The 21,639-nt window shown below is 42.6% G+C and overlaps 2 protein-coding genes across 4 annotated transcripts in view; both read right to left on the bottom strand.

Moving 5' to 3' along the window:
- Positions 1-568: 568 nt before the first annotated feature.
- On the bottom strand, positions 569-7,996 carry slx1a (SLX1 homolog A, structure-specific endonuclease subunit). The gene is made up of 6 exons (XM_022253795.2): positions 7,796-7,996; positions 5,867-5,918; positions 5,158-5,403; positions 3,509-3,655; positions 2,677-2,880; positions 569-1,987 (listed from the first exon to the last, which is right to left on the bottom strand). Exons 1-6 carry the CDS (start codon positions 7,966-7,968, stop codon positions 1,946-1,948), a joined length of 864 nt encoding a protein of 287 aa, XP_022109487.2. The 5' UTR covers positions 7,969-7,996; the 3' UTR covers positions 569-1,945.
- Positions 7,997-11,969: 3,973 nt separating this feature from the next.
- LOC110989419 (neuronal acetylcholine receptor subunit alpha-10-like) overlaps positions 11,970-21,639 on the bottom strand; it is a 37,106-nt gene continuing 27,436 nt past the window's right edge. For 2 of the 3 annotated variants that reach the window (XM_022253790.2, XM_022253793.2), the window contains exons 5-8: positions 20,332-20,441; positions 17,524-17,803; positions 16,399-16,678; positions 11,970-15,923 (exon numbers count right to left, since the gene is read on the bottom strand). In XM_022253790.2, coding sequence (XP_022109482.1) covers positions 15,316-15,923; positions 16,399-16,678; positions 17,524-17,803; positions 20,332-20,441 — 1,278 coding nt within the window. In that variant the 3' untranslated portion in view covers positions 11,970-15,315. The remainder of the gene's footprint in view (positions 15,924-16,398; positions 16,679-17,523; positions 17,804-20,331; positions 20,442-21,639) is intronic. The other variant, XM_022253794.2, reaches the window with a different exon arrangement.

The raw sequence follows: 21,639 nt of genomic DNA, 5'->3' as shown, positions 1-21,639 counted from the left end.
ACATCATATGTAGGCCCGGTCTATGGCCACGAAAATGAAAATTCTAGATTTGCGTCCACCGAAGGAAGTATATCTTTGTATAATGAATGACTTTTGTCTTCACCGACAGAAACAATGGAAAGATATCAAAGGCGACGTCCTGAAGAGATCACAAGAGGGCGGAGATGACGATGAATGACGACACCGATAATTAACTGATAATCATGCTGCATTGCCTCCCCAACAACGCGGTCCTCTCTCAACACTCGGCAACCCTGGCAGCTTCCACTTCAAGATGTCAGCTGACGTCACTGCCTTCCAAACCCGTTAAGTTTCACGTGTGGGTCACCGACTGTGGTCTCCCCGGGGCTGGTTACAGCAGCCTTCAACCATGGACAGATATCACAGGGTTACCCTCATCGTCGTTACAAATGCAGCACGAAGGTTCCAATTCCAATCTGGAATTTGAACTGTTCAAGAGGACGTGGTCACTTCCGTCTGGTCACACATCGAGGGGCACTGTCGTGACCCCGTTTGACTTTTGACCCCCAAAACCTCCGAGGCTGAACACAAACGGCATGGACACGCATTTGCACTTCATTCGACATGGCCACAATTGGAAAAATCAAGGCCCTTTTTATTTTGGATTCAACAGGAATTTCAGAACAAACATACAGAGGCAGCAGCATGTATTATCAGATTTTATTACAAAGTGGTTTTTACCGAGTGTACAAAGTCAAAATATTTGTCGTTCTTCCTTCCAACAACCTGTAATTTAATCATTTTTGTCCATGTGCCGAATCCACCTAATTTTCCTTGCGTGCAAATAGTTCAGAATTCTTAGAATGCATCAGTGCTGTTTAAAGCAACGACAACCAACAAGTTTGCGAAGTTATCAACCTTTTGACATCGTGTGCCATCACGTAAGGTCTCGTTCATTGCCCAAGTCTAGAATTCCTGTACAAGTTGAAGTTACTCAAGAAGTTAGAACTGTTACAATTCGATTGACCTCAGTTGACCTCACTTTAATTTGTCTCATGAAATATAAACCACTTGAGCAGTAACCAATACCTACCAAGTTTATTGCACAAAGATAACAAGTGCATGTGTATGTATACCGTTTGGTACGTGTAAGTAACACTTGAACTAAGGGTTGATGCTGATCTCAAAATAAGGTTTATTGGTAGACATGTTACTTGTTTTTTAAATGGAAGAGCATGTGGAAAAATAGAAATATTATTTTTGTGCGTTGGACAGTTTGAGCTGAATTTGTGTGCGGAGATTTTCTTTGGCGCTTGTCAACACACAGCTCAATTCTGTGCGCTTGGTTTGAAGAATTAGAATAAGATTGGATGTTGAATTGAAAAGATTTATAGTGCTGTTCGTTTCAAATTGAATGAGTATTGTCCCCACATTGTCTGTCCGGCGATCCGTCAAACTTTCATTCACTTAATTTATAAAACATTCAGCCGTCACATTTCATAGAAAGATGCAACCTGCTAACACCAGAAAAGTGAAGACACATCAATAAAATCAATTTCTTTCAGGTGTTGATATGGTAACAATGACACAATGTCCAGGTAAAGTTAAAAAACTATTACACTTGTTAGCACTTGTTTGCCTCAATAGATTGTTAAATTTTTACAATACAAAATAATCACCTCTCACTGGTTCCCTTATTTCAGAAACCAGCTCCTAATATTCAGCACACTATCCTACAGACTGTGCCTAGATTTTACACACAACCACGGCAATATTGTTTTAGTCAGGCAATGCTTCAGTTAGGTAAAAAAATTCATTTATAGCATGTTCGTGTGCTGACCAATATAGTTTCTTCATACAAGACGGAAAAACCTGAGATTGAAAATCAAGGTAATGATAGCAGTCCTTGATGTCACCACCATCATCTGATGTCCTCCGAAGAACATGACGATGTTTTGGGGTGAGACGTCGGACATTAAAGTGCTCAGAGTCGCAATTCCTCTGCCCAGTGATCTTCCGTGTCATCCTGGATGATAGAACAAAAGTCCCGGTACAACTCAAATCAGACAACATGTTCTCCTATGAATTTCAAGGCCTAAATTATTTCTTTTTGCGGGGTGGGGGAGGCTACAAATTACAACAATGCCTCATGACGAAAACATTTTTAAGTTATCAACACAAAAATGGAAGGACTGTCAAAAATGACCGAATGTGTTGGCGCTGTGTAGCCATGGTTTTCATTCACGATACATAAAATTGCTGCTGGCAGAAAGGTTTCACTGGTCATGATGTATCTTAAACTGCTTTGCACTTTTTATGAGGAAAGAGTTAACATTCAAAATTTCAAGGCAACTGAAATACATGTAGCTTCAAGACTATTCAAAATGAATTTTAAAAACTAAACCATCACAAAACAACAAAAACCTAGCCAGCCGAAGCAAACTCTGTCCAAACTAATTTAGTTTATCGATGTTTTCTTGGCATGACGCATCACTGGCATCCTATGAATAGGATGCCAGTCTATCGCAGGTTGCTCCCCAGCTAAAATCACACTCCCAAGTGGAGCGAGGAGGCAAGCAGAAGCGATGTGACTTGACCAAGACCGTGCTTGGTCCAGCAGCTGGATTCTCAACCATAAGGCCACTCTCTTCCCTGCTAAATCCTTGGGCAAAGTCGGTGAGTTGTCACATGGGTTAAAACCGGGGACAAACTCACCTCCGACGCGGAGAGGTTGGAGTAACAACCTTGCATCTTCCGAATCAGATCTCCCCACAGCACGTTCTGTTTGCAGACGGGACAGTTCCCGTCAACCGGCAGCAAGTAGTCTCCGCCGGCGTGCCTGAGAAATTTGCCAGCCAAGCACAGGATGTGCGCCTCCATGGAACACGTGGGATGGACGCAGGACAAGGTCGATTCGGCCTGGAAGCCAAGAGTTTGTAAAATTTACATCTTGATTTGCAAATTGAGGTGTTGATCCGAAATTGTGCCAGTAAAGTGCAAAGACTGAGGATCACAAGGGAAAAACCTGGGATATAGTGCCCCTAATGTATTTCATGGAACTTTGGGCAACTTTATTTATGCCTTTTAATCTCATCATATTTCATGAAAGCTGAGGTTCTGCACTGGTTTCTGTGGAAAAGAAACAAACTAGTCAACTTCAGAATGTTGGATATTGAGTGATTCAGTAAGATTTTGCACAGAGGTTAGGATCACGTCTTGCGTTTTGGGGTCCGGAGACGGCTAAGTTGCACTTTGGAGAAATTACACAGCTGCTCAACTGCATTACTGAGTCAATGGGCATCTCAAAGAGGGCGGGGGGGGGAACCTTTTTTAAAAAGGCAAAAAGAAATAAAGAAAGGGGATATAAACAACTGCTACGTTCTACGGAAATGCTGTGGCACCGGTCCCCACACTAGTTTGCTCCCGTAGCTGAAAGTACTGTGTACCCCTCCCCACACAGATATAGGCACCCTTCCTGGCTCCGCCCATAAGGGGGCTCAGATAATTTTCAAGTGGCCATGTTGTGGCTTCCTCCTTGACTCTATACCTGCAATCTCTTCAAGCAGACGGCACATCGTTTCTTGGCCGCCTGAGTCATCTCAACCATTTCTTCCTCCTCCTGTGTCCCCTCTGAGCTACCTCCCTCATCCTGGGTGGACTTGGTGCCGAGTTTCTTTTTCTGCTTTGAGTGCATCTGATCGTGAGATTGGAACGATAGGAGACAAGATTTGATCACACCCCTAATGTGGAGTGATGGAAAAGCTACGGTGTAAAGTGGCCACAAATGAAAAGAACCTACACACTCTAAGACACGACAGGTACAGACAAACAAACTGGCCAGACTTTCTCAAGTGTATCGCAAGTCCTCAAAAGTCACAAGTCCTTACAAGTCTATTACGAGTCTTTGCAAGTCCTCTGAGTCAATTATAAGTCCTCATAAGTCCATTACAATTCATCACAAGTCCATTTCAAGTCCACTGAGCTGACTACAAGTCCTCATAAGTCAATTACAAGTCCTCACAAGTCCATTCCAATTCCTGTACAAGTTCTCCAAGTCGACTGTAAGACCTTACAAGTCCGGTACAAGTCAAATACAAGTCCTCACAGATCCATCCACAGGTTCTTGTCAAAGCTGAAAGCTTTTCAAATGAACCATAACACAAGGGCATCTTGGCATTGCTCAGCTGTGTACTGACTTATTTTGGGGCATTTGAGGGACTTATGAAGGACTCGACTATAAATGCGGTGCTCTGTTTTCCATGTTGCTTAGAATAGACACTGCACCTGAAGACGGAACAAAGAAGGAAGGGCTATATACCCCAGGGTGGGGGGAGACACTGTGGGGAGACTTGAGTTAGGGAGGAAAATGTTACATGCATGTTATGTTTCATGACACATGGAGGCCTTCAAAAAATTCTTGACAACGTTCAGGTAAGTTGGACAGCAAAATGCATACCTGATAGGGTACAGCTTTGGACTAACACAAAATTTCTACGGTAGTTCTCAGTTGGAAAGACTTTGCGAATGGGTAGAAAGGAGGGTGAACTGAAGGTACTAAAATTGATATGATAATCTATGTTGGGTATGACCAGAAGATTTGTGCCATTACACATTTGGGTTGTACTTACGGTTGGTCCTGTATGATACCTAATGCGATCGATCAATCACCTTGTAGAATTTTTCTAACCCTAACTGCCCAGTATCCATCAAACTCCAACAGTGGGTTTTGCTAGGTTCTGCCAGGTTTTGTACCATACCTGATTGACTTCTTGTCGAACTGACTTGGTATCAGAGGCCTAGGGTGATGACGTTGGATTTTGTGTGAGTTGGGACACACAGGGGTCACTGTGTGCAGTGTTTGGCTTGCTATACCAAGCGTTGGACTATGTTTGATTTTGTCAGGTTTGGTCCTGCTTCGGTGCAAGTCATCCAATACTGCAGAGACCAATCCATACCATATCACTTTAACTCCAACGGGCTGATTCTGTTGGAGTTTATCAGGTTTGGTAGTGACCTTCATGTACAAGTACAGAGACAAGTACATGAACTTGTTGGATTTTGTTGGGTTGTGTATGCTCTTTAATGGAACATGTTTGCAATGGGGATGCAAGTTTTTGTCCTGCGTCAACTGACAGCACGATTTAATTGACTGAGATGACCAGACGTGTATCCACCAATCATGCCAAGCATCCGTACCTTAATGGACGTGACCGGACCGAAGGCGATGGGCATGTGGACCGGCGGCTGCAGCCCATCCTCAAACTCCCTCATATGCTCTTGCTTCAGCCACTGGACGGTCAGTGGCAGCCGGCACCAGGGCCCGACCTTCAGCATGTTGGACAGGACCCGCAGGTCAAAGAGGAATCTCTTCTCTGTCTTCCGCTTGGCCGGCACGTGCTTCAGGCGTTTGCAGAGTCTCGGGTGTTGCCAAGCCCACTCAAACTGGGGAAAGAACTTTTAAGTTTATTTTTTTCCTGAACTGTTATGGTTAGAGGAAATCACAGTCTCATGAAGGATTATCAGAAAGGGATGGAAAGCAGATGATTTTAAAAACATCTAAAAATATTGAGGCAAATTCAAGTAAATCAAAGTTAGGCCGACCAGAAAAATAAACAAGCTTCTCATCCCTGGTTGCTTCTATTTTTAAATTTTTTGTCAAATATGCAACATATTATGGCTTTGTTTCTAACAAAATAAATGATGGCTAATGATTCCTTTGTACACAAACACATATCAGCAAGATGTGAGAAAACTTATTCGTCATCTAAGACAAATCTGCCTTCTTGTTTAAAATAGAAAACGAAAGGACAATTTTCTCTTTTTTAGAGAAATCCCAAAAAAGAAACTGTTTCAATTTTTTGCAAAGTCTCATCAAATCGCATTGTTAAAAAATAATTATGCTCACCATTAATGCGGAAGGCTTATTAGGGAAACCGTACACAATAAGAACCATTTCCCTGGAAAAGTTTTGGAAAAAAAAAATGGAATTAATCAAAGTGGTAAGACTGAGCCTGTGCACTCGAACAGAAATGGTAACTCTATGAGCCTCGAGCTGGACCAAGAGAGGACACAATTTTCTTAGGAACGGAGGCTCCTTTGGAAGTAAACTCGCTATTGACAAAAATGAACACTCCTGACCAACATGGCTCTTTTCAAACAATAGGGGGGGTGCTTCTGCTCGAGGTGAATTGTGCAGTATACATTGCACAGCTGATCAGGTCGATGCTCTTTTGGATTACTATCAACATGAATACTACTAACATGAATGGGGCCCAGACACTGAGCCCTACTCTTAAAACTCTGAGCCCCCAACCACCAGCACTCAGGTAGGGCCTAGTGTAACCCTACCGACTCTCCCTACCACTCCATCCTTCACCACACATCCGTATACATGCACGCAATTTGCGTGTCGGCATAGTGAAAAATTTCAGCGCACCTACTTATCATCGTGGGGCGGGCGCAATTTCTTTTGCACACAGAAATGATCCTTGACCTCTCCGCTTACCAAAAACCATTTATTGAATGATTTCACTCACGTTATTAAGGTATTTTCCAGTCTTTTTGCCTTCACCCGTTCAATCTCACAAGCTCGCGCTCACAGTTGCCATCTCTAAAATAAGGTCGTTGAACATTACGCCAATTGACCCCTGATCTTCTCGACGGCTGTTCCATGTCAAGACATATTACAACTGCTGCCCAAGTTTTGGAAGAGCCCACTGATTTATGTAGTATCTTATCGCTCAGTCTATGTATTACATAGGCAAAAAGACTGGAAAATACCTGATCAACGTAAGTGAAATCATTCAATAAATGGTTTTTAGAAAGCGAAGAGGTCAAGGATCATTTCTGTGTGCAAAAGAAATTGCACCCACAATAATTTTTCACTACACCGACGCTCAAATTGCGTATACGGATGTGTGGCTAGGGATGGAGCAGTAGCGATAGTCTGTGCCACACTATAGGGGCTAGGCTAGTGCAGAGAGGCCCAGGAGGGTTGTGTCCACCCACCACATTCCTCAAGCATGTCAAGGTTGAAATATGGTGTGAAACGACTTTCCTTGGGCCTATAGGGAGGAAATTTGTTAACTTGTGGTAGGCCTATCTTGTGCTTTTTCCTGCCTCTCCTGAGAAATGTCTCGAGGAGTGTTTGGAAATGTTCATCTAAAAACACTCATCTTATTTTGTTATTTCTGGGGCGAAAGCCTAAAACCGAGGTTAGTCTTGCTAGTTCATATGTCATGCATTATGACGTCGGACCCCACAGTTCTGGGGGTAGCCCCACTAGTGTGGCACGGATCACGCCCACTCCTGATTTATAAGGATAAATCAGGAGTGGGCGTGATCCGTGCCACACTAGTGGGGCTATTCTGGGGGTAGATGATGACCAGGTGATGTTGTTATGCCCCAACTATAGCGTAAGTCCCAACTATAGTTGGGACAGTCCCAACTGTAGTGCTAGCTGCAGTTGGGCTGGCCCAACTATTGTTAGACAATGTCTGTGGAAAATGTCTCAACATTATCCAAGTCAATGTGTCTTACACTTGACACAATTCATCTGAAATATGGCACTTCATCTGTTCATCTAGCCCTATGACCAATGACATGACATTTGTAAACAATATGACTTTGGCATATGCTGCGCACATCATGCACACAGCTCCTCTCTGCTGTAGTTAGGCCGGCCCAACTGTAGCACTCTAGTTGGGACGGCCCTACTATAGTTGGGACGGGCCCAACTATAGTTGGGACTGATGCTATAGCTGGGGCGTAACAATGTCATGGTCAGGATGGTCGTCTTAACTTCCGAAGTAGGCCCAGGGCCTACCGAACTTACCAAGGTCCTCTTCCGCTCGTCCGTTTAGCACCACCATATTTGCTTCCTTTGTTATGCTGAGTAATTCTCCTTCTTGGGTCGACCGTGAACCCGATGTAGGTCCTACCCTTGAATTCTGGATTTAAATTTAGCAGCAAATAACAGCCAAAGAAATTCTCGATCTCTACAACCATCTTGGAGAATTTTCTCAATGTTGTGAAAAAGTGCGCCCTCGCGTGGCCAAAGTTTTCCAGAGGTGCCTACGGTAGCCTATGTAAAATTTTGGCCCTTGAAAAATCAAATAATAAAATGTGTACTGTGACTTTATGTCTGGGCGGGGAATAAAATCGTTCGGCGATTGTCGTAAGATGTCTCCCTATTGAATGCTAATAACATGAAGGATGATATTGAAGACTTTTGTAAGAACCCCACCGTAGCATTGTTTACCTCAGTCCAAAATGGCTCAGAAGTTGACTCAGGTACAACATTTTCAAATTTGTTGCTGTTAATATTTTCAGCAGAGTTGAAAATTTGATTGTCAATAACTTGAAGCTATAAACAAGGATTAGTTTTGTTAAGACGGTTGAGGAAGCACGTCAGTCGGATCGTTTGCACCGCCGTAAGATTATTGGATTCCATCTACCATGATCTGCACCATTCTCAGTCCAGGAAAGAATTCTTTTCAGAACCATACAGATTAAAAAAAAGATATCGTATCCTTGCATAGTGCTACCGCAAGCTTTCCACCAAAGATTACATTGAAAGAGCAAAAAGTGCAGGCAAATTAAACGCATTACATCTCAAGGTTGGCATTTTCAGAATGGCCTCTAACTTTAAGTAAATAACCCACTTAAATTAACACAGTGCAATCTTGAATGTGATGAATACGCTGAGCCGGTACCGTTAATATCAAGGCTAAGAGGTACGAAAACGGTTCAATTGTCACTTGGACGGGCAATCAGCATAACGATTTACGTCAAATGTGTCGGTTCAGCTGAAATTACTGCATGATCGAAGTGCAAAAATACCAGCAGATGGCCAATGGTCCATGGAAATTAAACTATGTTATTACTGCCTCATGGATACAGTTCACAGGCAATGCTTGTAATTATAACCAGCAGAAATGTGACTAGTTGCTCAAGTGTTCATATTATGTACTCAGCCATGGTCAAATATAACCGCCGAATATAGGTGAAAAAAATCTTCACAACCCAGCTCACCAGATCAGAAGATGGGTCATTCTGTAACTTTGGGGTCCGACTTGTGACATTTTTCTGTCCCTGTTTCACCTGACCTGTGTAATTTGACAAGAGCTATTGGGTGCCATTGAAGTTGACTTCAAACTATTTTTATCTGTCCGACAGGCATTTTGCATTAATCATTTTTGGAAATTAAAGAATGCGCTCTAAACTTACAAAATGATTCGCCAGATGTTACAGAGAGAAAACCAAATGGACCCTAAATTTTATAGAATGACCCAGGTACGTCTGTGTTAATTCAAGCTACAGAAAAGTACCCTTACGATTGTGTTTAGTTTTATCATGAAATAACGATTATTTAATTACTTTATTTATTTCATTCTCGAAAATCCAGTTATGCTATACCTTTTGGGCTTGCAAATGAATTCACCGAAGAGATCAAATTAATAAGTAAACTTTCCTCCTTTATTACTGTATGAATAGGCTACGTGTGCGTGTTCATATTCTTTTTTGTTACATTCAGAAGCCGTACAAAATTATTGTGCGCGGATTTTGGTAGTGAATAAAAATGTCTATACTTGGAACCAGCTCTTTCAGGTGGAATTTTCAAATGTAGAAAAAAGGTCAACACTAATTGCTCAATTTCTGCTTGTCTTTCAAAATCTGTTTATATTGGCCCAACTTTTCTCTAGGATTATTAAAAACAAAAAGTTTATATTTTTTCAGGCCTTATGTACCAAGACATAATGTAGACAGGCTAAATCGCCGTGCTCTATTATATGGTACATGTTGGGTATTGCTTACATTCTGGTTGTTATGTGGGCGACAGCGTGGATGGACTATCGATGAGAATGAAAACACTAAATACCTGCAAAAGTTGAAATATTTACACGGCACCTCGATCAGAAATGCAGTTTACCTGTTATCTGGGGCTGAAAATGTGTCATGATTAATTAACCACAACAGTATTTTAACGTCCCACCCTAAAGCACACATGATACGACAAAATGGCGAAATTAAAACTTTTAAGAGGCAATTGAAGACTTCTATACATTTCTTTTTCTTTGTGATGGAAAATGTTATATATATTCTGACCAGAGGAAAGGTGTTTATGCCGATGGAGACTACTGCAGATCAATTCAGAAAGGGCCTACTCAGAAAGGGCCTACCATGAACAGAGCTTCAACAGAAATATTTTGACCCCGAAAGTGACCTTTCGTGGCACATATCGGCCTGCATATATACTAAGGCAAAATGTCCAGCCGGCATTCGAAAAATCAATCAATAGGTACGAGAATAGCGACAGATAATTACCACACGCACTCATAAAACCACCTGCATCTTGTTTAATCAATGACAATACACTGTCTGCCACCCGGCAAACTTATATTAGTTTCGTCTTGAAGACCTGCTTTTGGCAGGCGATAGGCATGTACGCAACGATCTCTCCGAAAACTGCTCCGAAAACACCGTTGGACGGTGAGCGCCAGACGGCACCAGGGCCCGACCTTCAGTATTATGTTGGACAAGACCCGCAGGTCGAAGAGCAAACTGTTCTCCGTCTTCAAGTTCCTTCGGCAGGCACGCGCCGACCTTCGCGTGTTGTCAAGCCCATCACTCTAACTTGGAGAAGAGTGTTAGTGTCATTTCCTCCTTAATGTTCGCATCGGGGAACATGCGGCAACGTGACGGTTGATGGTTTACCACAACTCTCGAACTTGTAACGTTTGTGTTTCAGTTTTACTTTTGCCATTTTAATCTGTATTTCGGAGCCTTTTTGGTTTTTATGCTAATGTAATTTGAATATTCATGATAAATCTGTGTCGTCACTAAAGAAGGCACTGAACCAATTTTGCAATGATTTGTGCGCACGAAACTGCTGGACTTTTTCAAAATAGTTTTCCATTGTACCTTTTCATTTCTTTGGAAACTTATTTTTGTGGCAATGTATAGCAATACGCCAGAGAGTAACTTTTTCTCATAAATGTTTTCAAAGAGCGAAGATAAGTTCAAACTTCCCTGATTTACCTCACAGCAACAGCAATCTTTACTCTCCGCAAACGTTTGGACAGGTTTTACTGTTTAAAATGTTCACTTTAAATACACTAAACTCGGAAAGGATTTCAAACAGTTTTCATACATTAAGGAAAAGCCTAAAGGTGCATAGAAGTGAGTCAAAGAAAAATTAGACGCATTCCTTTTAAACAAATGCAATTTGTGTGGTTAAGGAAAAAAAGCTTTTCGACGGTTGCCATGGTAAGTTTTCTCCACAAGGGTACCTCTGTTGCAAACCACACATTGTACAAAGCCTAAGAATCTCTCTGACCTGGTTATAACTCACACTTGAAGCCAGTTGCAACTTTGAAGACACCTCCACCCCAGGGCTGCCATTATTTTTTAGTGGGTACAATTTGAGCGCGGTAATGGCTCTGTAAGCCCGTGTCAGACACATCGTTCTTCCAAATCACAACACGGTCCCAATCGTACGAAGCATGTACATCGCTGCTACGATAGAAACCAATAGACCATTTATTTTATTTGTTCGTTTTTTTTCTGCCTAGTTATTGGTGTGTTTAATTATTTCGTTTCAGTTACCAGAGACGAGTTTCCACCTTTGCAATATTTCATGCCTTGGTCCGAACAGGATGCGGAAGGGGTGGAAACGAGTTTTTCAAAATGTTTTACTTTTTCATTTCAATTTTTGCGAGAGAAAAAGATGTGCCCGAGAGCTTGAAAATGACCGTAAGTACGCGTCACCACTCGGCACATGCTGCGTCCAGTGTGATAGGACGAAGCCCAATGCTAGCCTGCCCTTCGAAAATCAATCATGGAGGTGAGAGAGAAGTGACAGAAAATGCCTCGTCTTGTCATATCAATGGGAATTGATATCGCTAAAATCTGCCATTTTGGCCTAGAAGACATGTTTTCACATGTTCAGTATGCACCTATGCATGGGGGGGACAGTAGACAACAAATATTAAGCATTGGTAGCACAATTTGATTTAATATTTTTTCGTGAAATGCTTTATCGGTAAATTCATGAACATGTAATTCCCTCAGTACTGGCTATCATGAACTTTTGGCCCATGTACACAATGTTAACCCAACCCGCTATAAGTATTATTAAGCGTTAATTTTTCCCTGCTCACATTAAAGGCTGCGTATATGCTTTTCCTTATAAGTACAATGCACAAAACACCATTTAAAAATCCAACACACATCCAGAAAGGAGTGTAAAAACCAATATTACAGCATTACAAACGGCGTTTAGAGTTCTAACACTTTTTCTACCCTTTTTCAACGCATTTAACCATGGGCTTAAAACCCGGGGGACGGGGTATACACGTATATCCCCCTGTACACTTTTGGTGAGGGGAATTGGCTATTGAATCATCCCCCACTTTTTGTGATGAGCAAAAAATTCAACAGGATTGTGAAGAATTTACAGGATTTCTCGCCGACTAAAATGTTTGCAATATCACAAAAACGGGAAAGCAATTTTAAAAAACCATTAATTAATTAACCATTCTGATGTAAGATTCTGCTTGAATTTGATACACATTACAGGTGTAAATCTTTATCATGAACACAGGGGGTGATGTTCATGATAAAGACACTATATAGTATATATGGTGTCTCCCCCACTTTTCAAATTTCCATGGCCGGGCAAGTTATCGCCCCCCATCTTTCCCTATCCCCCACCCCTCCCCTCAATTTCCAACAAAGATTTACGCCACTGCATTAACCCCCGGCAATGTTTACTGAAATGCGTTTAGGAATGTGTTGAAATGTTAAACGCTTTTCAGTGAGACACGTTTAGCTTAGTAATTAAACACTTTCCTGAACGCATTTCAACGTAAATGTCTCAACATGTTTAAAAATAATCTGGGTACATGAAAGGCGTTTTGGAAAACGTGTTAAAACTCTGAGCGCCTTTTTTTTACGGTACAGTTGAAAAAAAGTCCACCTGCAGCGGTCAAAAGGTTGCCCCTTTACTTGAAATCTCTCACTGAAGAGGCATACGCTGTCTCAATCTTGAGGTAAAAAAGGCTCTTTATGTTCCTTTTTTCAGTCCTCAATAGAATGATTTTTAGACATTTCTGATTCCCTTTGGAAGACAATCTTCCAGAGCCACAAACTAGACGGCCGTCACAATGGTAATAATTCGATATCGAACAAGGGCCGAAAATAGATTGACATAGGTCTACGAGATATGAAAACCCTTGCTGGTTAATTTCTTTTACGTTACTCGGGCAAAGCAAAGGACTTGATTGTTCAATTACTTGAAGCACAGATGAAACAAATCTGAAATTACAATGTGTGTGTTAAAAGTCATTTTGCCATTTAAATTTGTGTTTTGTCGGGGCTCCAATGAATAGCAGATAACACCCCTTGTGCGCTAAAGGTTTGTTCGTCATATTGATCTTAATGGCGCCAAAAAATAACGAATACATAAATACATACAACTTAAAACAAATTAAATATCTTTTACCACTTCCTTGGAATGCGTCAGCTTTTTTCCATGATAAACAGGTATAACGATAAAGATAAACATCGTATAAAGATTACGAAAAACAAAGTAAATATATAGAATTTAGTTCAGTCACCGTGGGTAGTTATACTTATGCATCGACAAGAAGCTCATAAGCGCTTGAGACCTCCGGTCAAAAATATCCAGGATATTAAAACGCGTCGATTTTATCAGCAACGAAAGTCGTTGTTGACCTTTGTATTTTGCATAGCACCTACAAGCCAAGTTGACCACAGATTCATTGCAGTTAGCTTCTAAACGGAACGAAAACTGAAGAAGGCAAAACTGCTATTTTACGCAATAAATTAGGCCTATAAGTCAAAGCTATAGCTTTACTTCACTGTAGCGTTTACTGTTCCCGCGTTATTAAAAGTAATACAGCAAGTGCGGTGGATCGCCACTGTTTCCATAACGTTGGCACGTTCTGTTTCTCAGAATCAATTGACACCAAACAATCGATCCGATGCAGGCAGCGATCATGTCAAACTGTTCAGTCCAAACCCAGTAACGGGGGCGGTCAGGCCTCTAGTGGCGTAGCTAGGATTTTACTAAGGGGAGGGGGACACAAGTGGGACACCAGCATCTTATGGGGGCACCAGCTTTCATTGGTGTGGTTATTTGGGGGCAAGCTTTTGTTAGTCTTGTTCAATATCCATTATTCCATTTTTTGAGGGGGGCACCTGGGGGCACCAGCAATTTGTAGGGGGCACGTGCTCCAAGCCCCACCCCCCCTGTGGCCACGCCACTGCAGGCCTTGGGCCTCCCAGGCCTGCCCTCTTGAGTTATATGCTACTGCTCAACACATAAACCGCTGTTAAAAATCACTGCTGAAAATGCACCTATCAACCAGGCAATGGCTGATCAGTCATTTACAGAGTGCTCACGACTCACGACTGGACCAGTTAAACCACAAAGATTAACGACAGACTAACCTATAGAGTTGCATTAGAAGGTCGACATTTTTTCACAACTTCACTCCGTCCTTTAAATAATTGTTTTGAAAATGTGAAAATCTATTGATCGAAATACACATGACAATAATAAAAAAAACACACGTGTAGTTAACATTCCACTGTCCACACGCCCTTAAACACCAGCGTTGACATCCATACAGGAAAGCCGCCATTTTAAAAACTTGAATATAAGGCGATTACTAAGCCCATTTCGGACCAATTAAAGTTGGAAGGTTATGATTTCCCATCCATATTCACACATCCCCTCCATAGAACGCTTCTTAAAATTCTTCATTAAAACACGAAGGAAATCAAAATAGGTAGGGAGGTCGCAGAGAATTTTGCACCTTTTTACGATTTCTAGTGGAAGGTTGGATATACAGTTAAGCTTATCTCTCCATACATTTTACACACACTTTCCTTTTCTCAAGATTCCACATTGCAAAATTCAGGGAAAGAAAAACGGATATTTGGTATAGGCACTAGGAATTGTTTTCCAATTTACGGTTGGAAGGTCGCGGGTTAAAATTGTTAGATGTCTACTAGTTTGCCTGAATATATACTTTATTTTCGATTTCTTTCCAAAAGAAAATCGATGGTAAGCAGAATTTGACGCGACAAAGTAAGGCAGATTTGTATAGTCAGCGAATGTGTGGTTGGGAGGTCAAGTGCAGGCACAATGTTGTATAATGTTCCATGTATATAAGCGGTGTATGGGATTGGTTAGTCCGTAGGCAAACGGACGGCTTTGATAGGTAATACAGGTAGGCACGGGTACTCATTGACGTGGGTATGGGGCTTTCAGGGCTGGCGTGGGCGTGGCTTAAGTTAGCTAGTGAGGGTCCCACGTATAGACTTTCAAAGCTGTTTTACAGTGGGCGACTGACTGTGAATTACGAACATAACAGTGGTGACAGTGATCGACGCAGCCATTGTCAGAGCAGACACCAGCAACATGAAGCGGTCCAGGACAAGTGCCACCTCCTGCCATTCGCGAATGGGCGGATCGCTGTGACCCTCCCGTCTGGTGTCCAGCATTCTCTCCACGGTCTTCAGCAGCTCGCGGCAGCAAGGGTGGTGGCAGCAGCGTCTGGGGTCCAACTCGCAGCCGAGGCTGTTCATGGGGATACCGTCTGCATCGCCGCCGAGCCCACGGTCGTCGCTGCCGCCCTCGTGCCCGTTGGCGTACCCCACTCCCTCCGCGGACGACTCGCGCACGTTGTTGGTGGACGCGCGGGGCCACGACTCGATGATGGTCGCCGACCTGGTCGGGCCTGAGTTCTCGAAGGAGTAGAGGGTCTCCTGACCATGCCTGTAGCACAGAATTGGAGCGAGCACTCTCAGGATCAAGTACCGAAGCCATCGGGGCACGGGTCGGTAAATGACGCGGTGATGGATATTGAGTATCAACACGCTACTAAGCACAGATGTACAGCCAATGACAACCATCGGAGTGAAGAAATAACCTAAAAAGAATAAAATCCATGAAAATATTCAAGTAAAACATAATACACGAAGTTTCGGCTCTTCCCAGACCATTTAAGAAAAATGATCACTGGGTGGGCAAGTTAAAGAATACAGTAAATTAATATATGACTGCCCAGTCATTTGCTTCCCGAAATTCTTTAAAAAATTACAGAATCAAGAGAATTGAAATGACAACCGACGTAACAAATGAAGTTACCCTGTTGTCGTCAGCGGTATCAAAGTTTCAAGCATTATGACGCGCATCACACACTAGGGCCAAGCTTCTGCAACTACTCTATTAAGTTGGTCTGTTGCCTGTATGGCAAACCTTTCTGGTAGGCTGGGAACCAGTTAAGGATAACACATAGCACGGCGTTTTGCCTGGTACTGCATCCCACTGCGAGGCGAATCCTATAAAACTTGTTTTGCTCGGCAGCTACAAACACACCCCGTAGGCCTCCTGAATGTGCTTACCGATGATGGGCGTGGCGTCGGAGGAAGGCGGCAGCGACCCGCTGATCAGCTCCTGGAACAGCAGTAGCGCCAGTAGGGTTGTCACGCCCAGCGAGATCTTCTCCCCCGAATCGGGGGGCAAGACATAGATGGAGAGACTGATGATCGCCAGGAGGATGCCGGGAAGGAGGATGCTGAGAATGTAGTGGAGGGGACGACGGGTGAGATGCAGAGAGAAGGTGACCACGGGGAAAGTATCGGGACAGCACGGATATATGACCTCTTCCCGGGTCACTAGGACCTGGTATACAGAGAGAGAAGAGAGATAAAGCAGTCCTATGAGGCATGAGTGGGACCAAGAAAGGGCACCATTTTTCTATAACAACTACCTTTGGTAGGAACGGCACTTCGCTGGTTCCCACACGACCATGAAATACATGTGCATACACAACGATCGTGTCACCACTAACAAAGTAAATACTGCCCACCAACATGGCTTTTTTTGGCAGATGGAGGGTTCTTCTGCTTAAGGCGGATAATGAAAACGTACAGACTGAAGCCAGAGCCAAGGATGAGAAACCAAGACCGCGGTGGCACCGCGCTCGTGAACGGGTGGTACGCGCGTTTATGACTCTTTCATCAATAGCTATAGGATGCCGTAATTTGCCAGCGACGAAGGACGCTGCAACACTTCCAGCCCGTGATATTGTTTTTTCTACTTTGTTCCCTCAGAGGTTCTACATCGCAAAACAACCAATACAACGCTGTTGCTTATTTAATTGAGTCGCAACGAACATACAAATTCTGATGACATTATTGGGCATTATTGTTAGCAAAGGCAAGAACATTTCATATGTATAAGGTTTTGAGTTTCCAGAGTATTAAACTGGTCAAGCCTGACAAATTTGTGACTCTGACAAGATAATAGGGATTGGAAATAAAAGAAATACTATCTTTTGGACGTCCTCTAAATTTGTCAAAATGAAAAAAAAATCTTCAAAGTCTTACAAAAGAGTTTCTTTGATAGGTATGTGAATTTGCTCCGTGCATCTGTCTCAACTCTTGTGGTACGTGCATGGAATCCTAAGTTTTGTTCTATTTCTAAACACTTCCTTAGCTTATAACCATCAAGAAATTAATACCCACGTCCGTTAGCTCCCAGACTCCATTGGGCACGAAGTAGGCACTGAAATTCTGGTCCGTCTCGTTGTCCCTGAAGAGATCAATATCCAAGATGGTGTAGACCCATGAGGCGAAGACCAGGTCGCAGCGCTGGATGTCGAACGGGAAGAGCAGGCTGTCGATCTGGCATGAGGACTTGAGGATAGCGGGGAAATTCCAGGAGACCATGCCGTCCGGCGTCACGATGGTCGGTATGTCCTTGGTCCGCTCAAAGAACTCATCAACGCTGAGGCCCGGGGAGAGACTGGGCAAGTTAGAAGACCTGGTCACGCGGCCTGCGTCGGTCTGGTACCCAACGCGAGCGGGACACATTCACATTTATCACCTTTGACGTGCGCCATTTTGGTAACATCCTATATATGTTGTCCAAAGCTCTGTTACACATTTGCATTTTAGATACAATTGTTGAGCAGTTTTTGCCTTTGTTCAAAATCAAAGACAGAAAATGTTTGTACTTTTATTTGTTTATACTGTGCAAGAACAGATCCAAAACCAACTTTGAAATTTTTCATGTAATCTTTTATGGCCTTTCTCAGGGGTAAGGTGTCTTGATATCTTCAGTAACATGCAAGTAAGTAACCGGAAACTGGCTCGGTGCATGCTGTTTTAAGCCAGGATAAAGCTAATTTAACTGATGTTTGAAAAGTCACTCGTCCTCTGGGGCCACCAAGTGGACTTTGTAAACTGAGCAGAAAACGGACCATCCGCAAATCAAGAAATGTAAATGAGCTCCATAGGAAAGCGCACGTGTAAATAAAGTGTGACGTCATCAGTAGATAGGCCCTATTCAGGTGCCCCCTTTACCATTAACTCGCTGACAAAAGGATCTGATTTGCTCGTTGAATTTTTTGCGGAGTGTAATTTAATGTGAACATGTCCCACGTGCCGATGCAGGGTAAAAAACAGTTGATTTTGTTGTTTCGAATTTGTCCACAAACATCACTAGCGTGTCTCACCTTTGCCATAGCAACAACATGCACTGACGTATAGCAACATTCCGAAATCGTATCATCTACCATTCCTTTCTTGCGACTGTAATCATGCACAATGAATTTCCCGTAAGCCCCAAACTCCACTTGTACCAAATACTAAGTTGTCTTTGAATGAGAGTTTCCACTGGAAAGAAAAGTGCAGTACCCTTCTAGACCAAATCACTACAGTGCGCATGCGTATCGCTAACTAAAGTAGCGGCTGACCGAGTAACGTAATTAGTAAATCAATCATTTCATTCTTTCTTAATACAGGTTATGATGTATAAAGCAAAAACCGTACGCTTACAACTGATAATTCATGCATCGTCCTTCGGTTGATCATCGAAATGAAAATCAAGACAATAGGCATAATGAACTACACAAGCCAACAAGTCAACGTCAATAAGGCGACTTGGAAATCATCACCAGCGCTCCCTGATAACCATGCACTTCGTGACGCACACATTCATGAAGAGTATGCAAAGCCGGCAGTCATAAAACAAACATCATTAGTTTTTAGGATTTTTTTCTGGGGGGGGGACTGAAACTTATGGTGGTATATATAAGCCTATATTATTTCGCTGTCTGCTCTTTTCGAAGGCCACCACTTTCAGACATAGTAAAACTTTCTTACAAAACTGCAATTTTTGTTTTGTTTTAGCCGTAACTTATCGAGTTCGTGCGGCTCAACCAAGACCAAATTTCCGTCTCCACTTTTTGAAATTTTGTCTGACCTATCTCGCAATGCCCCAGTGACGTATCCAGTGAGAGGGAACAAGTTGTCCTTGCTGGAGACAAATTGCAGAGATTGAAAGAAGCACTACCACCCAAGGAAGAATATTCACGAAAGCACTAACATTTTAAGGGATATAAATATCCATTTTGGCCCCTGGATCCAAAAACCATGTCCTGTAATACAATCACACAGTTTTAAACCAACGTGATAACACATCACTGTTTTGAAAGCATGTGGGAAAAAGAAGTTAGCGAAGGTAAGGCCAACAATAAACACAGACTCATGCGCCCAAACACTCTGGGGTGTAACACGACTACAGTGGTGGATTATGGAAAAAACACACCTACAGACATCACCCAGAAACACTGACTCATTCATTCACACGTGCGCAGTCCAATCAAATCCGGACTGTTCTGAACATACCCGTTACTCCTGGCCACGCTAGAAACAAAGAAGATGACTACAATGAGCGGGGAAGTTGGGTGAGGTGGAGGCTGCAGGCTAGTAAATAGGCCCGAAATAGCCCTCATCTCCGGTGAAGTTTGGTTGCGGTTACACTCTAAAAACCTCCGGGTAAGATTGACCCAGAATTGGGTCCCATTCGGTATGACCCTTTTCTGGGTCAAAATATGACCCCATTTGGGGTCAAATTTAACCCTTTCTGGGTCATAATTTGACCCGGAAAAGGGTTATACCGAATGGGATCCAATTCTGGGTCAATCTGACCCGTACGTTTTTAGAGAGTAGGGTCTGGAAATATTGCAGTGGAGTGTTTCAGCACAACTGTTCATAATGGCAACCGGCTTTCCATGACTACTTTCAGGGATGGCAATAAAACACAAGTGACTAGAAAAACAAGATAATGGATGAAGTAAAGTTTCAAGTTTTTGTACCCAAGACATATGAGAAAGTTGTAAGTTTTGTTCCCGATTGTTTTAAATGAGGCTATTTGGCACTGTTGTCCATGGGATAATATTTACTGGTCTGCAACCACTGGGATGACAGACTATGGTGTCAATGGGTAGACAGCAAAGGTGAAAAGCAAGGAGCAAGCCGCTATCTTACTTGGTGTACATGGTGATGTCTGGCGTCCAGATGTCTTTGGTGGAGATATATAACCTCTCCACGCCGGGATAGTTGGTTCTGTTCCAGGCCAGGAAGGCGTCGTGCCACTTCTACAAAGTGAGCCAACATTTCAAAATAGGTTCTCCATTGTATGTTCACGCCCACTAGACGTACATTATGTGGAAGTGAATCTAACGCATTGACCTAGCATTTGAGTTGGGATCTTGTATCAGCGTTAGGGCAAAGGATTAGATCCTCCAGGCAAAGCCTATTAAAGGCCATGGCTCTGACCCTCAAAGCAAAGGTCAATGCACAGGCTGGGACCCTCTGGCCTTAAGGCCAAGGTCCTTAAATATAATATTATACAGCTTTGCCCTCAGAGAAACGCAGCACAAAGTGACATTTATTTGCCCCCAACTAATTACTGGGGAAAGCGTCGTTTCAGTATCTAGTTAAAACTTAAAATGTTGTCCATTCAAAACCGAAGACAGCGTTCAATGCGGTGACGCAATGCGTATGGATGATTATAAAAGACAACTACTTTTATAAGACACGCAGCAATCACGCAGCTGTGTTTACTCCATTTAACACTAACACACGGCATAACGTGAACGTATTTAGCGTGTTTTCCCTTCTCCATTGCAAAACATGATTATCTTAAAAACTGAAGACTTTACAGACAGCTCAAAGCTGACCCTAGGGTGTACATATGTGTTTGCAGAAAGTTTTGCAAACTAATTTACCTGGGAAATAAAAAAATCAGAGGGCAAGTTGAAGAGCAAGGCTCTTAAATTACAAAACATTGATCCCTCGAGGCTTAGGCCACCGTGACGGCCAACGCTTTCGACCTCAAGCCTTAAGGCAAAGGCCAGTGCCCTAAAATCAAGCCTTAAGGCCAAGGCTCAGCATCAAGCCACAATGTACACGTACATCACTGACTAGTATACAGAGCAGTTTATATACCAACCGGTAGTCAAGATTAGGCATTAACGAGGGAGGGCGTTTTCTTTCCTCTTATAAAAAAAAGTACTAGTGGCATACAAGTGACAAAATTTGAGCTTTAGTTGGATAACTTCAGAAATATAAAGGTGAGTATTTGTTGCCAACATACTGTATATGACAATTTAAATCAAAAGCAGTCGTTTCGAGGGAATTATAAGGACAGAAAAATGTCCCAGAATCGGCAATTTTCCGATTCTGGGACAGAATCTGGGAGTCTTGGACCATTTAACTTAATCAGCTCTCAATATCAAAATAAAGTCGGAATTAGACCGACTAAATGACTTCAACACTAGCTCCATGCCCGCC

The sequence above is a fragment of the Acanthaster planci genome, linkage group LG09, assembly GCF_054643075.1.
Source record: "Acanthaster planci isolate LZ-2023a linkage group LG09, COTS_SCS, whole genome shotgun sequence".
NCBI lineage: Eukaryota > Metazoa > Echinodermata > Asteroidea > Valvatida > Acanthasteridae > Acanthaster > Acanthaster planci.
The sequence above is the reverse complement of the archived record's forward strand: the minus strand, read 5'-3'. Positions and strand labels throughout refer to the sequence as shown.